General features: G+C 36.5%; 1 protein-coding gene across 3 annotated transcripts in view; it reads right to left on the bottom strand.

Annotated features, from left to right (window-relative positions):
- Positions 1-12,970, bottom strand: part of Efr3a (EFR3 homolog A) — an 86,545-nt gene that overhangs the window by 41,877 nt on the left and 31,698 nt on the right. For all 3 annotated transcript variants that reach the window (XM_029547939.1, XM_021216493.2, XM_029547940.1), the window contains exons 3-6: positions 10,675-10,802; positions 9,337-9,487; positions 4,540-4,661; positions 825-974 (exon numbers count right to left, since the gene is read on the bottom strand). In XM_029547939.1, coding sequence (XP_029403799.1) covers positions 825-974; positions 4,540-4,661; positions 9,337-9,487; positions 10,675-10,781 — 530 coding nt within the window. In that variant the 5' untranslated portion in view covers positions 10,782-10,802. The remainder of the gene's footprint in view (positions 1-824; positions 975-4,539; positions 4,662-9,336; positions 9,488-10,674; positions 10,803-12,970) is intronic.

Genomic DNA, 12,970 nt, shown 5'->3' with positions numbered 1-12,970 from the left:
AGAGAGAGAGAGAGAGAGACAGAGACAGAGACAGAGAGAGACAGAGACAGAGAGAAACAGAGAGAAAGCATGGAGTCATATGAATGGGGAGGTGGAAAAGAGAGGACGAAAAAATTGTGAGCCATATACACTATATAAATGTTTTTATTTTTAGTAAAAAAGAAAATGCAATGAATAATAGTCATTATTATTTTATTTTGATTAGTTTTATCTTCCTAAGAGAAAACAGAGTAGCTCTCTAAGGAAGAATAGAAGTTCAGCTATAATTTCTGTTTCTCATGGTTACAACTATAAGTAGTACTACATACTAAAATAATAATTTATTTTCCAGTATATATTTATACAAACACACAAACACACACATAGGAATAAAATTTTCATTTAAAAAATGTATTATTACATTATTCATGCAGTATGCTTATGTGCCATATGTACCTGTGATTAACAACTCTAATTAATAAATTTCTAGAATGGTATCTTTGTTTAAAGTTCCTTAACTTTATGACATTACTACATATACAATGATAGAAATCAAACATTCTTATCCTAACAAGCACATGAACACATAGACAATGCAATATAGCCTTCAGTATCTTTTTGAAAAGAGATTTTTATTTTTAATGTCATGTAAATGTCGTTTATGTGTGCGCGTGTGTGGGTATGTGCATGAGAATGCAGGTGTCCAAGGGGGGCAATGGATCTACTAAGAGCTTCAGTTAAGGCAACTGCAAGCTGTCCAAATTAGGTACCTAGAAGAGAACTCTGGTCCTTTGCCCTCTTAAATACTGAACCATCTCCGCAGAAACAACCTTAGTATACAATACCTGTCAACTTCTTCTATCTTCTGCATGTTAAACAAAAGGGATGGGACAATCTTATCCATATGCTGTGGTTCCCAAATGGTAGCCCGAAGTTCATCATTAACTGTTTTGCGAACCACACCTTGAATGCCTCTTATTCCAGCAATGCGAATCCTGTAAGGATGGGGAAAGAAAGACCCAGGAAAACAGGTTATTTAATCAAGTCTGTTTATCTACCTAAAAGAATGTATGTTGATATTGCTCTCTCAACCATAAAATATTTTAGAGCTATATATTATATAGGTATGAAATTGAAATTTCAAAAGTCTAAGGTAGAATGATATATATTTAAAAAGATAGTTTAATCATCATCTTTATAAATCAGTAAGTTTAAAGGCTGTAATCTACAGGAATATTAGTAAATGTAATATTTGTTAATAAAAAGCAGCCGAAAGCATAGCTTTCTCTAACACAAGCTACTGTGAAGTCTCAGAGCCGAGGGAGGAGCTCCCAGCTCCTGGTGGCACTGTACTTCTACACACTCCGCCCACTGTTCCCTTAGAAAGAGAGCTTTCATCTAAAAGTTGTCTATAGACACGCTCACAGTTGCCCTAATGTCCTATCACAACTCAGAAGGCCCAGTTCCCTCACTCCTTCATTCTCCTAGGGGGGAAAAAAAGACTGTAAGAGAAGTGGCTAAATTTGCACGGACTGCAGATGGACAAAGTCTCAAGAAGAGTTAGCTGCCTGCCAGCCCATGTCTCCTATAAGGTACCTCTGCTCAAATTACCTCCTTCTGTCCTACTCTCAATTCCTTCCTCCCTTTCCACCATCTGATCAGCAACTGGAATTCTGTTCCGCTCACCTAACACTGTCCTAACATGCTTAAAGAACAGAAAATGTTGAGAAGGAAGTGGTAATGTGTCACAAACCCATGGGGATACAGTGAGGCATTCAGGAGCAACAGATAGGGAGAGTGGGGATGACAGGAATAAGACACCAACAGGAAATGAAATGGAGGATTTAAGACAACTTCTGCCTATTTCAAAGCTCTGCCTATACAGGCTTCCTTCTAAACTACTGATCACAAGAGTGCAAGTATTACAGCACTACAGAGGGTGTCTGCTCTACATATCTGATGCTATTCTCTGGGGAGGAAGACAAAAGTTATAGAAAGGACTGGAGCCTAAGTGGAACAGGAGATGGTGGTGACCTGTTAGAGGGTAGAGGGCGCATGCTGGGGACCATTATGAGTTACTTCAGCTACACGGCTAGCACCTAATCCAGCTCTAACACCTGCCCTGACCCACAGGAAGATCAAGAATCCACTAACCTGGACCCTTGGGGCTCTCAGAGACTGAACCACCAACCAAAGAATATACATGGGCTGGGCCTAGGCCCTCCCTCACATATGTAACAGATTTACAGCTTGGTCTTTTTTGGGTCCTGAACAACTGGAGCAGCTACTATCCCAAAAGCTGCTGCTTGTATATGGGATATGTTCTAGCTGGACTGCCTTGTCTGGCCTCAGTGAGAGAAGAAGCACTTAGCCTCACAGAGACTTGAAATGCCAGGGTTGAGGGATACCAAGGGGGGGTGTCTCCACCTGCTCGGAGAAGGGGAGGGGGGAAGGACTATGGGAGGGGGCAGTGAGCAGAATATAAAGTGAATAAGTAAAAAATAAACAAACAAAAATGGATGGATGGATAAAATCCTAGCTACAAGGGTAAGGCTAACAACTGAATTGTCACTTATACCTGTTGGGGAAAACTGTGAAAATCAGTTTTCCCCAACAGAGTGTGACACTGAGTATAGCAAACCCTCCAGGACAGGAGTAGATGAACACCATATAATGGACTCCACAGTACAAGTCTGTGTGTGCATGCACAAAAGTAAATGCAAACATTTACATTTGTTTACAGTTGGTGAATTATTGTTTTATTTTGTCTTCTTGGTTTGGGGAAACATTAATATACTGGGTTTTTATTTGTTTTTGAGAAAGAAACTAAAGTTGGGTGGGTAGGGAGGGGAAGAGGAGAATAATTTCTAGACTCATCTCCACTGTCCAAGCCTGAAGGTTCTGCAGGACTTGTATTTTACTAAAATGTAAAAGGATAAAAAATAAGAATCTAAGTTGGAACCTGAAAAGAAATTTAAATAAACAGAAGAAAACTAAATTGACTTTTACTCAAGGAAAAAAATTACAACTTGTATCTTCAAGCATTTTAATTGACACATTGTTTTAATAGTGACTCAAATGAAAACTTGGCAATTTGTAACTTCAGAAACTTGTGCTGATAAATGACCCCTAATTGGTCAGCCATTAAAAAAAAAAAAATAGACATATAAACAACATTAAATGGACTCAACAGGTTGTATTTATACATTTAAACACACACACACACACATGCACTCTCACACAAATATAAAATAAACATAATTAAAGAAAAAGAGGTCATGAACTTGATGGAAGATAGAAAACGTTGGAGGGAGGAGAAATTATGCAAATACAGTAAAAAAAAAAAGTAGTAAGGTTTTTCCACCAGGGGGCGATAAATAGTTAAATATAAGGTAATCTCATGTTTGAATTATTCAAACACATTTTCTTATATGATTAAAAACATTTTAAAATGTCTGTTAGGAAATAAAATTTTAGTAGTGATGAGGTGGCCAGCAAGGTTTAAGTCATTACAATATTCTTCTAAGACATCACATAGCGATAAATGGCCTGGATTATAATGAGGAGAAATTATAGTCAGGCCAGTCACATTGGAGAAAATTACTGTAAAGTCTCTCCTCAGCATCCTTCTTCCAGTGACCCATAAGTCTCATCCTGCTGGGGGTCTAGCAATTCCCAGTTCAAGTTCTGCACACTCTGAAGTGGTTCAGAGAAAATACACTAACTCTCCATTACTAACATAATAACTCTATGAATTAGGTTAGCAGTAATGCTCACACTAATATTGTTTATCAGCATCTTTTTGACTTTAACATTTAACTATACACCATTTGTCACTAGTCAAAGTGCTCAGTAATACAGCAGTGCTAAGAACAAAACCCCTGGCCTCCTGTCCTGCTCTCTAGTAAGAGAAAAGGAAAGGGGGAAAAGGTTTGGAGTGGTCGTGCACACCTTTAATCCCAGCACTCAGCAAACAGAGGCAAGAGGGTCTCCATGAGTTCATGCCAGCCTGGTCTACGAAGCAAGTTCTAAAGTGACTAGGATGACATAGTGAGGCCCTGTATCAAGAAAACAAAAACAGAATAAAAATGAAAAGATAAGGAACAACCACAAGTAGGTCAGCAGTAGGTAAGAGGAGAGTAAGGTTAGTAATTAAGTCATCCAAGAGAAAACCTTGAGTGAAGTTAGGACAAAGCTGAACACACTAGACTGAGAGCATAGCTTCTGAATGTACTGAAGGGGCGTGCCCAGAGTGATCCTGAGACAGCAAGCAGATCCATGTGACTGGGCCAGACAGAAAGTAAGAGAAATGACAGGATAACAGGAACTGAAACAGGCAGAGGAGATGTGGGTCAGTCACTCTGAGCAAGTAAGGAGTCTGAATTTCAACCACTTTCATCTTGCAAATTCAGTTGAATACTGTATGTTCTAACAATGGAAGGCTGTTTCATGAGCATCTCTCATGCCTTTTGCTAATCACTGTGAAGTATAGAAGCACAATATTCAGTCAATTCTTGTATAAGTCACTTAAGGTAAGTCATGAGGTAAAACAGTACATACTCGGTTCGTATTTCTGGATCACTATGACAGGAGTGACACATGGCACTGAATCGAGATACAAAGAAGTCATAACGTCTATGATAGGACGGTGTATCTTCTTCAATATTTGCAAATTTGACAAACTAAAAAACAAAAATAACAATACAAACAAAATACGTCACCTTAAAAGTGAGTAAACACATTTAGCCTCCTTATCTATTATACTAACAAGCAACATCCAAATAAGCAAATGGAACACATAAAACAACAAATACTGTATATGTACAAAAGGAATTTTGTAATAATGATCTTTTAGATAAAATAAAAAGAGTCTTACAACCTGGCTGATTTTCTATAAGACATTTATTGTTACATTTTCGTTTTTTGTATTTTTTCAAATTTGCTATAATAAACACATCTCTTTTAAAATAGAATAAAAAGGTAGAAACAAAATAAAAATGGACACTAAGACCTTTCTTAAATGTGAGGGGGATGTTGAAGAGGATAAACCTTAATTGTTTTGTTATTGAAAGTTATAAATACAAAGATAATCTAAGTAACTGTCGATGGCAGACAGCTTCTACTACCCTTGCAGATATAAGAGCTGAACATAAAATGTGAGGGCACTCCAGAGGAGCTCTCCCAGTTCACAGAAGTTCTAGTTCTGCAAATCACAAGTTCTTTTGTGCTAATTTCTTAAATAAAGTGGAAGACAACAGAGAAAGACACATATGTCGAGCTCTTTCTTCCACATATTTATGCATGGGTATGAGAACTCATACACACATGCAAACATTTCTACACATATATATTTAATAATAATAATAATTAACGATAATAATAATAGAAGGAGGAGGAGGCGGATGAGGAGGAGGAAAAACAACTTTATTATTTGGGAAACAGACATGTTTAAGAGATACACTGAGATACCATGCAATCCTTTAGGTGCTGGCTTCCTCATCTGAAACACTACTAAAATCGGGAGCCAGATAAAGCTCTAGCTACATACAGGACCTCCCCGGGGACTGCAGGATGTTGAGCAGCACTCAGTACAACAAACCAAAACGCCTGCAGACACTTGTCATATATGGCAGGACAGAGAGGTTGAAGGTCCGTGCTTTACTGTAATAACTAATTTTGCTGACTTGTCCTTCTGGATATGATTCAACAATACTTAAAGAAAATTATTAAGATTAGGGATGAGGCTTGAATAATGGCAAGGATTAACTAAGTAAAAGCATAAAAGCAATCTATATTTTCCCTGATTCATAGTACACGAAACTATGGAGTACTTTTATAGCACAAACCATATAAACACAAGCTCTAGAGTAAGGCCTAGAACTGAATCTCTCTACAGGTAGAACCTTCTTTCTGTCTCATGGCAAATCATTTAACTGTGATTCCTCACACATCAAAGAGGAATATCCCTTCCAATTGTGAACTAAATAATGCAATATATTTGAAATGCCTAGTATACAACATGTTTATCTAAAAGAATAAACAAAATCTACTTAATCCAAAGTTGCACACTGTTGTCATTTATGGCTATTATGCCCTATTATATTTAACAAACTACATTTTAGTTGTTTTCTGCGCCTGTGTATGTGCGTGTATGCACATGTGCCCATATGTATGCATAGAGGTCAGAGGAGCATATTTGTGGAGTGTTCTAGCACTCTCTACCTTATTCTCTGCAGGCCGGATCTTTCATTGAATCTGCAGCAAGGATGGTAGCCAACAATCCAGGAAGATTCTCCTGTCATAGCTCAATACAGTGCTAGGATTACAGGAACACAGGAGACCATACCAGGCTTGTTATGTGGCCTTGAGGATCTGAACTTCAGTTCTCATGCTTGTGCAATATATAACCACTGGCCCATCTCTCCAGGCATGCTCACAAAGTTCTTTTATTATAAGACACATATCCCTTTCAAATTCACAGTGTCTCAGATCTCAGAATATTGGTGCAGAATGCATGGGATATTTGTTTAACTTGGCCATGGAGCATCGTAAATCTAACAACCTATCACAGAGCTCAAAAGCTGTAGGTTTTAGAGCAATTCTGATTTCAGATTATTAGAAATGACTAAAGTATATTTATACCATTTTATGTTATTTTAAACATTTGTAAATCAATGTATATGTGGTATAATGTAATATTTTCTACACTTTATTTTTGAAGCTATGTACAACAAAAAAGGAGTAAATAAGAAAAGAAGTTCCTGATACACTATCTTTTTTAAAATTTAAACTGATTAATATATTTTTCTAATTCTTTAGAATTTTAATGAGAATAGACGTATTTTAATCATACCCATCACCTCCTCCTCCTGGATTCTCTCCTGCTCCCCTACACCCACTTCAACTTCATGCCTTTCTTTTTCCTAACACAATTTCTGACACAAAGGAGAACGTAAGTAATTTTATCTATTATTGTCATGCTGGATCACGAGCATGAAAAGGTAAATGTCACAAATTAAAATAAAATACACAAACAACCATGAATAAACACTGAACATAATTGATAAATCAAGAGTCATCATATTTCTCGAAAAAAACAACAAAAAAAGATTCATCATATTTGATATAAGGTATTCAGCATCTCTACAAAATTAAAATTACATTTCCAGCAAATAGATTTTAAAAGTAGCCTAAGGTAATACAACCCTTAATTTAGTGCATTCCCTAAGGTAGGTTATGAGGGGTTTCATCTTTTGCCCGAATGATTCACTGAAATAATATAATAGCATTGCTGGCTACAAGTAAAGAAACTTCTGGGAATGCACATTTACCCACTCTATATTATCCCCAACTATTAAGCCAACTCCCTAAAGTTCCTCATCCAATTGTAAAGGAAATAGGAGAAGCCTTTAGCATCTCCCATGCCTGAAAACAAGCCCATCATATCACCTAACTGCATCTGGAAATATCCACTATTTGTCTCTGAGATAAAATCATGGTAGAGGTTTTGAGTGTACTATAGAATTACACTTTGGAGCTTTTATGACAATCTATTATGATCATATTAATAATGAATAATGCTATGCGTGGCTCTAGGAGGTTCACACACACAGAGCTCTCATCAGACTGCAAGTACTGTTTTTACTGAGATGAAGGTTGTTTAACTTGACTAAACTACAAGACTATAAGTAAGTACACATGCAACACAGACTCAGATCCACAACCTACATTACATTTTCCTGTATCTGAAATTGCACATGTGGTGTTCTGAAAGGGAATGGCCCCCAAAGGCTCATACGTTTAAATGCTTAGTCCTGGGTTAGCAGAACTATTTGGGAACAATCAGGCAGTCTAGTTTTTTTGTAGAAGGCATAGCCTTGATGGAGGAAGTGTATAACCTGGGTTGAGCTTTGAGGTTTCAAAAACCCAGGCCAGGTCAGTCTCATTCTTTGTCAGGATGTAAAGCTCTCCCTGAGCTACAGTTCCATGGCCATGATGATCATGGACAAACCCTCTAAAACTGTAAGCAAGCCCCCAATTAAATGCTTTCTTTTACAAGATGCCTTATTCATGTTATCTTTTCACATCAACACAACACTAATTAAGACAAGGCCTAAACACCAACAAATCAAGTGATTCTGGTAGGCCTAGTAAACTATGGGTAGGTATACAAAATATTCACATAGGCTGAATAACTTAAAAGCTCCCTCAGAAAGACTGAAACTATAAAGCAAAAGCAGAAATGAAAGGTAAAAACATCACTATTTTTATTATCATGGCATGTTATTTCCCAGTTTTAATTTAAAAACTATGTTCAGGAGAGAAGGAACAATTCACAAGTGGCCTAAGGAAAGAAACACAAATTCAGGTTTCATAGTCAAGGGAGAAAACAGTATATTCAATAAGTAAAAATGGGATATCTGAATGAATATATACATAATATATACAAAATTGAATCCCTAAATCATATGTAATTATATGCAAAATAGCTCAAAGTAGATAACAGAAGTGAACTATAAAAGCCTTAGAAGAAATCTGTGGGTAAATATTTGGTCATGGATTAGGCAATGTTTCTTATAAGGAATACTAAAAGCACATAAAAGGGGTGATTTAAAAAAAAAAAAAAAAAGAACCAGATTTCATCAAAGCAACTCATCAATAAAGTATAAAACAAAACACAAAACTAGAAAAAATACTGCAAGTCATATATCTGATAAAGGACTTGTATGAAGAATAGGTGAAGAATTTTAAAAGGCAACCTAATTTTAAAAATAAGAACTTGAATAGACATTTATTCAGAGACTGACAGAAACCAAGAAGCTTTAAGAAAAACAAAAAACCAAAACCACAATGAAACACTGCACTATGTTCTGATTTATCCATTCATCTAACCATGGTGTCCATGGACATCAGGATTTCTTCACTTTTTTGGCTACAGTGAGCACTGGTTCTTCAGTCTACTCATAGACGCAGGTTTTCCACTCAGGTGAGTGTACTGTTGAGTTATATGGTAACTGTGTAACAGTTGTTCATTACAAATCAGATGCATCTCAATAATGCTCTTGCTTTTGGAAAAGCAGTAAAGTAAAAGAGTTGTATGCAAGGTTAGCATTGTAATGAGCAAGTCAGAAAAATCAAACTGACAGGATTAGATTTAGACGCAGGTGCTCCATGATAGATTAACATCACAGATTCTATACAGACAAGACACTGGAGAGAGTACATTAATCACTGTCATCTGTACTGTGTGTCCAAATGCCCTGACTGGAAATGGCCTTTGATCAGATATAATCATTCTAAGAGATTAACTCCAGATGTGCTGATTAAACTTAGTAAGAAAACAATTGCTTTGCTTACAGAATTTGTTCCAAGAACCTGGAGCTTTGGTTCTCCTGATTCCAGGAGCTTTGCTACCATGTGAAGGAAGCTTTCTACGAATGGCTTGATGCTTTGAGAATGGCAGGCCATAAGAAGCTGGTCCAACGCCTCCATAGCAATTAGAACGTACCTAAGTTTAGACAAAACAAAACAAAGTCAAAGCAGTGCTCTTAATCCTTCTAACTGCTTTTCACTCAAATAGGTTTTCTTAGGTGCACAGAAAAAAGAAAGGCAAAGTAAAACCTAGTTTAGAAGTACATCAAAGCTAGACTGCACTAATCCACTGCCTCTAAGAAGTACATCAAAGATAGACTGCACTAATCCACATCCTCTAAGAAACCTCAGCACTCCTGATGCCACCTGTTTGTAATCTGTCTTGAACACCATGGACATGGTTTTAACCATATTTATTTGTAAATTATTTTAATAGTACTAAAACAATTTTCTCTGTCTCCAACATTATTTCCTTATATTTGTAAATAAAGATATATTTACTTACATGTTTACCTACAAATAAATATGTAATTAGTGTATGTGTATATATATGTATGTATATATATTTAAAAAATAAAATAGTACCAGCAACAATAGAGCAATATAAAGGAATAAAATTCCTTTTTTAAAATCAACACATTTTAAAGATTTTTATAGAATAAAATTTAGATTCATTTTAGTTGACATTCAATGATCAACTTTCAAACTGCCTGTGCAAACCCATGAAATATCTTAAAAGGTGACAGAGCAGAGGAACAACAAGGCAATGTGTCATTTGGAAAACAGGGTACTCTTAGAAATTAGCCTGATACACTGTCCCAATAGAAAGCACTTTCAGTGCAAGCTGTGAAGCTGCACTGTTCAGGCAGAGAATGGCTAAGATGGGATTCCTTATCAGCAGTGCTGGGACAAATATGGCAGTCCCAAATCAGGGTGCTCCATGGTCAGCACTTGAGCTAAGTCTGATAGGACTCACTCTCAGTCTGCAGTGTCAAAAGCTATCTGGTAACAGGATACTGATTTGTTTTCAATTTAGACATCGATTTTTAAACACTGTATCACACCTTTAAACCTATTTTCAATGAGAAGTTAACAAAACTAGTAGATACTACAGCTAGAGGCAATGGTTACACATGAGTTCCTGCATAAGAACCTACAGCAGTTATATGCTCATACTTTTCTCTGCACTGTCCCAGGGTTTATCCTCTGCGTATTGGGTTTTTTTGTTTTTGTTTTTGCCTGACTAGCTGGCACAAAAATTTATGAGATGATTTCACCTAGAAAGATTTTTAAGAGATGGTTCACAGTAATTTATGTTCTTACCCAGAACGGTGTCTGACAACATCCCTGCTCAGCCTTTCTGCCAGGTAGGCACCAATTCGGTCGAGCTTCTCTGGTGCGGATACTGCATAAAATGTCAGTTTCTCCATATCAGCTTTAACAAGGCCATCCTGAAAGTAATAACAAGTACATGATCTACATTTTCTAACTTATTTATTCATTCACTTATTTATTCAAAGTGTTATCTAACTTACATCTCATTTCCGAAGACTGTAAATTAATACACATTTTGCTGAAACTCTTTGGGAATAAATTTTGTGATGCTAATATTAAAAATTCTACATGCTCAGAACTATAAAAAAGATTAAAAAAAAAATCCCACTAAAGCAAAGTACTTAAAGGACCATCACAGACAATGACTATTTCTAGAACTTGCATTATAGTGAAGTATCTAACTATGTAGGCAATGAAATGTTTTACTAAAAAGAAATTTTCAAACAAAATTTGCTTCAATTTAAATGTTTTAAATGTTATATGTAGTTTGTACTTTCTAATATCTACAACAGTGAACATACATATAGCTTTCTCCCATCTCCAGAGCTAAGGACTGAGTCCAAAGTTTGCATTGTAAGAGGTCTTCCAAAGAACTAAACTCCATCCTCACACTCCTCAGAGATGGGTGGGATGATTCTATTGTATGTAATATCTTTTAGCTCATGGGGCTTATCCTCACTGTTATATTTTAGCATACAGTTATCTTATTCATTAAACAGATATTGAGGGGTCGGGCATAGTGGCGCATGCCTTTAATCCCAGCACTTGGGAGGCAGTGGCAGGTGAATTTCTGAGTTCAAGGCCAGCCTGGTCTACAGAGTGAATTCCAGGACAGTCAGAGCTACACAGAGAAACCCTGTCTTGAAAACAATAACAACAACAACAACAAACAAACAAACAAAAATAAAAACAAAACCCAGATATTGAGTATCGACTACATGACAGGCACAGTGGCAACATAGACATCACAGAAGCCAAACTCAGCAAAGAACTGTATTTGCTCAGTGAGCCCATGAGAACTGAGATAGGTTCTATTAATTGCTTCCATAAAATGACACATGGGAATTATAGGAAACCATGTATTTGTCTCCCTCAACTCTTTGAAGGCAGAGATTAGGGCACATACCCTTCTGCATCTAAGCACCTACTGTCTAAATCATTCTGAATGCATTACAATATGCTTGTGTTTAATAAAACAGCAAATGTGACAACTGAGTAGTATTTACCATATGCAGGTTAAGTTTGTAAAAATTGTTTTTAAAATCTATTTTATAGATGATTGTTACTTAAATAAACTGTATCTGAATCTTTGACAAAATATTATTTTTGTAATCATTCCTCAGTTTACCTGTTGTAAGTGCCATTACAGGTGTTCCAAACTCAGCACTTACTACAAGTTAAAGAGAATGGTTTTGATACCTTGGCCTGTTTCACGTTTCTCCATACTCTGCCATCTACCTGGGCTTTCATATCTATGCATACACTTCTCTAGAACACAATCATGTAACTACTCAGCTATCTGTCACCAACAATTTAACTATCCCTAGAGATAAAACAACAGAACATTAACTTGGATAGTCAAATTGATCAATTTGTCTTTACCTTGAACACAACTAAGTTTCCAAGAATTTTTCTCTGTCTTCGCACTTGCAAGGAAGACACTAATCCTCATTTATCAAGATGAGGGCATCCTTCAGTGCTTAGCAAATCTTACTTCCTCTAAGAATGCTTCCCAAAGAATATGAACACAACATGGTACTTTCTTACATTAGAGACGATACTATTACCACCTGCATTTTATTTACTAATTTATCTATCATGATTTAGTATGCTTTAATGTGAGTCCAAAAAAAAAGAAAAGAAAAGACAAGAAGCAAATGTCCTGTCTTTCAGGGTTTTTATATATCACAAATGATCCAGGATCATTGACAGCCAATAGTATTTACTGCTAAATTCTTATATACAGATGACCCCTTAAAATTTTTTTAATCAAAAGAGCATATCAACCATAAACTAATGTTAACATAACCAGAAGACAGTTGGTTTCATTAAAAATTTTTCTGGAAATCAATTTGCATCACATTTTGTGTGCCTTTATCAAAAAGCTAAGAGCCTTGGGAAAGCTGAGCAGTGGCAGCAAACCCACCCTCCCTGACAGCAGTCAGCCCGGCTGCCCTACAAACTCCAATTGGTTTATTTGGGTTTTGAGTCAGGGTTTCATTACGTAGGCCAGGCTGGTCCCAAACGCACATTCTTCCTGACTTAGCCTCACAAATGCTGTGAA

Source organism: Mus pahari, chromosome 17 (genome assembly GCF_900095145.1).
Source record: "Mus pahari chromosome 17, PAHARI_EIJ_v1.1, whole genome shotgun sequence".
NCBI classification, from domain to species: Eukaryota; Metazoa; Chordata; class Mammalia; order Rodentia; family Muridae; genus Mus; species Mus pahari.
The sequence above is the reverse complement of the archived record's forward strand: the minus strand, read 5'-3'. Positions and strand labels throughout refer to the sequence as shown.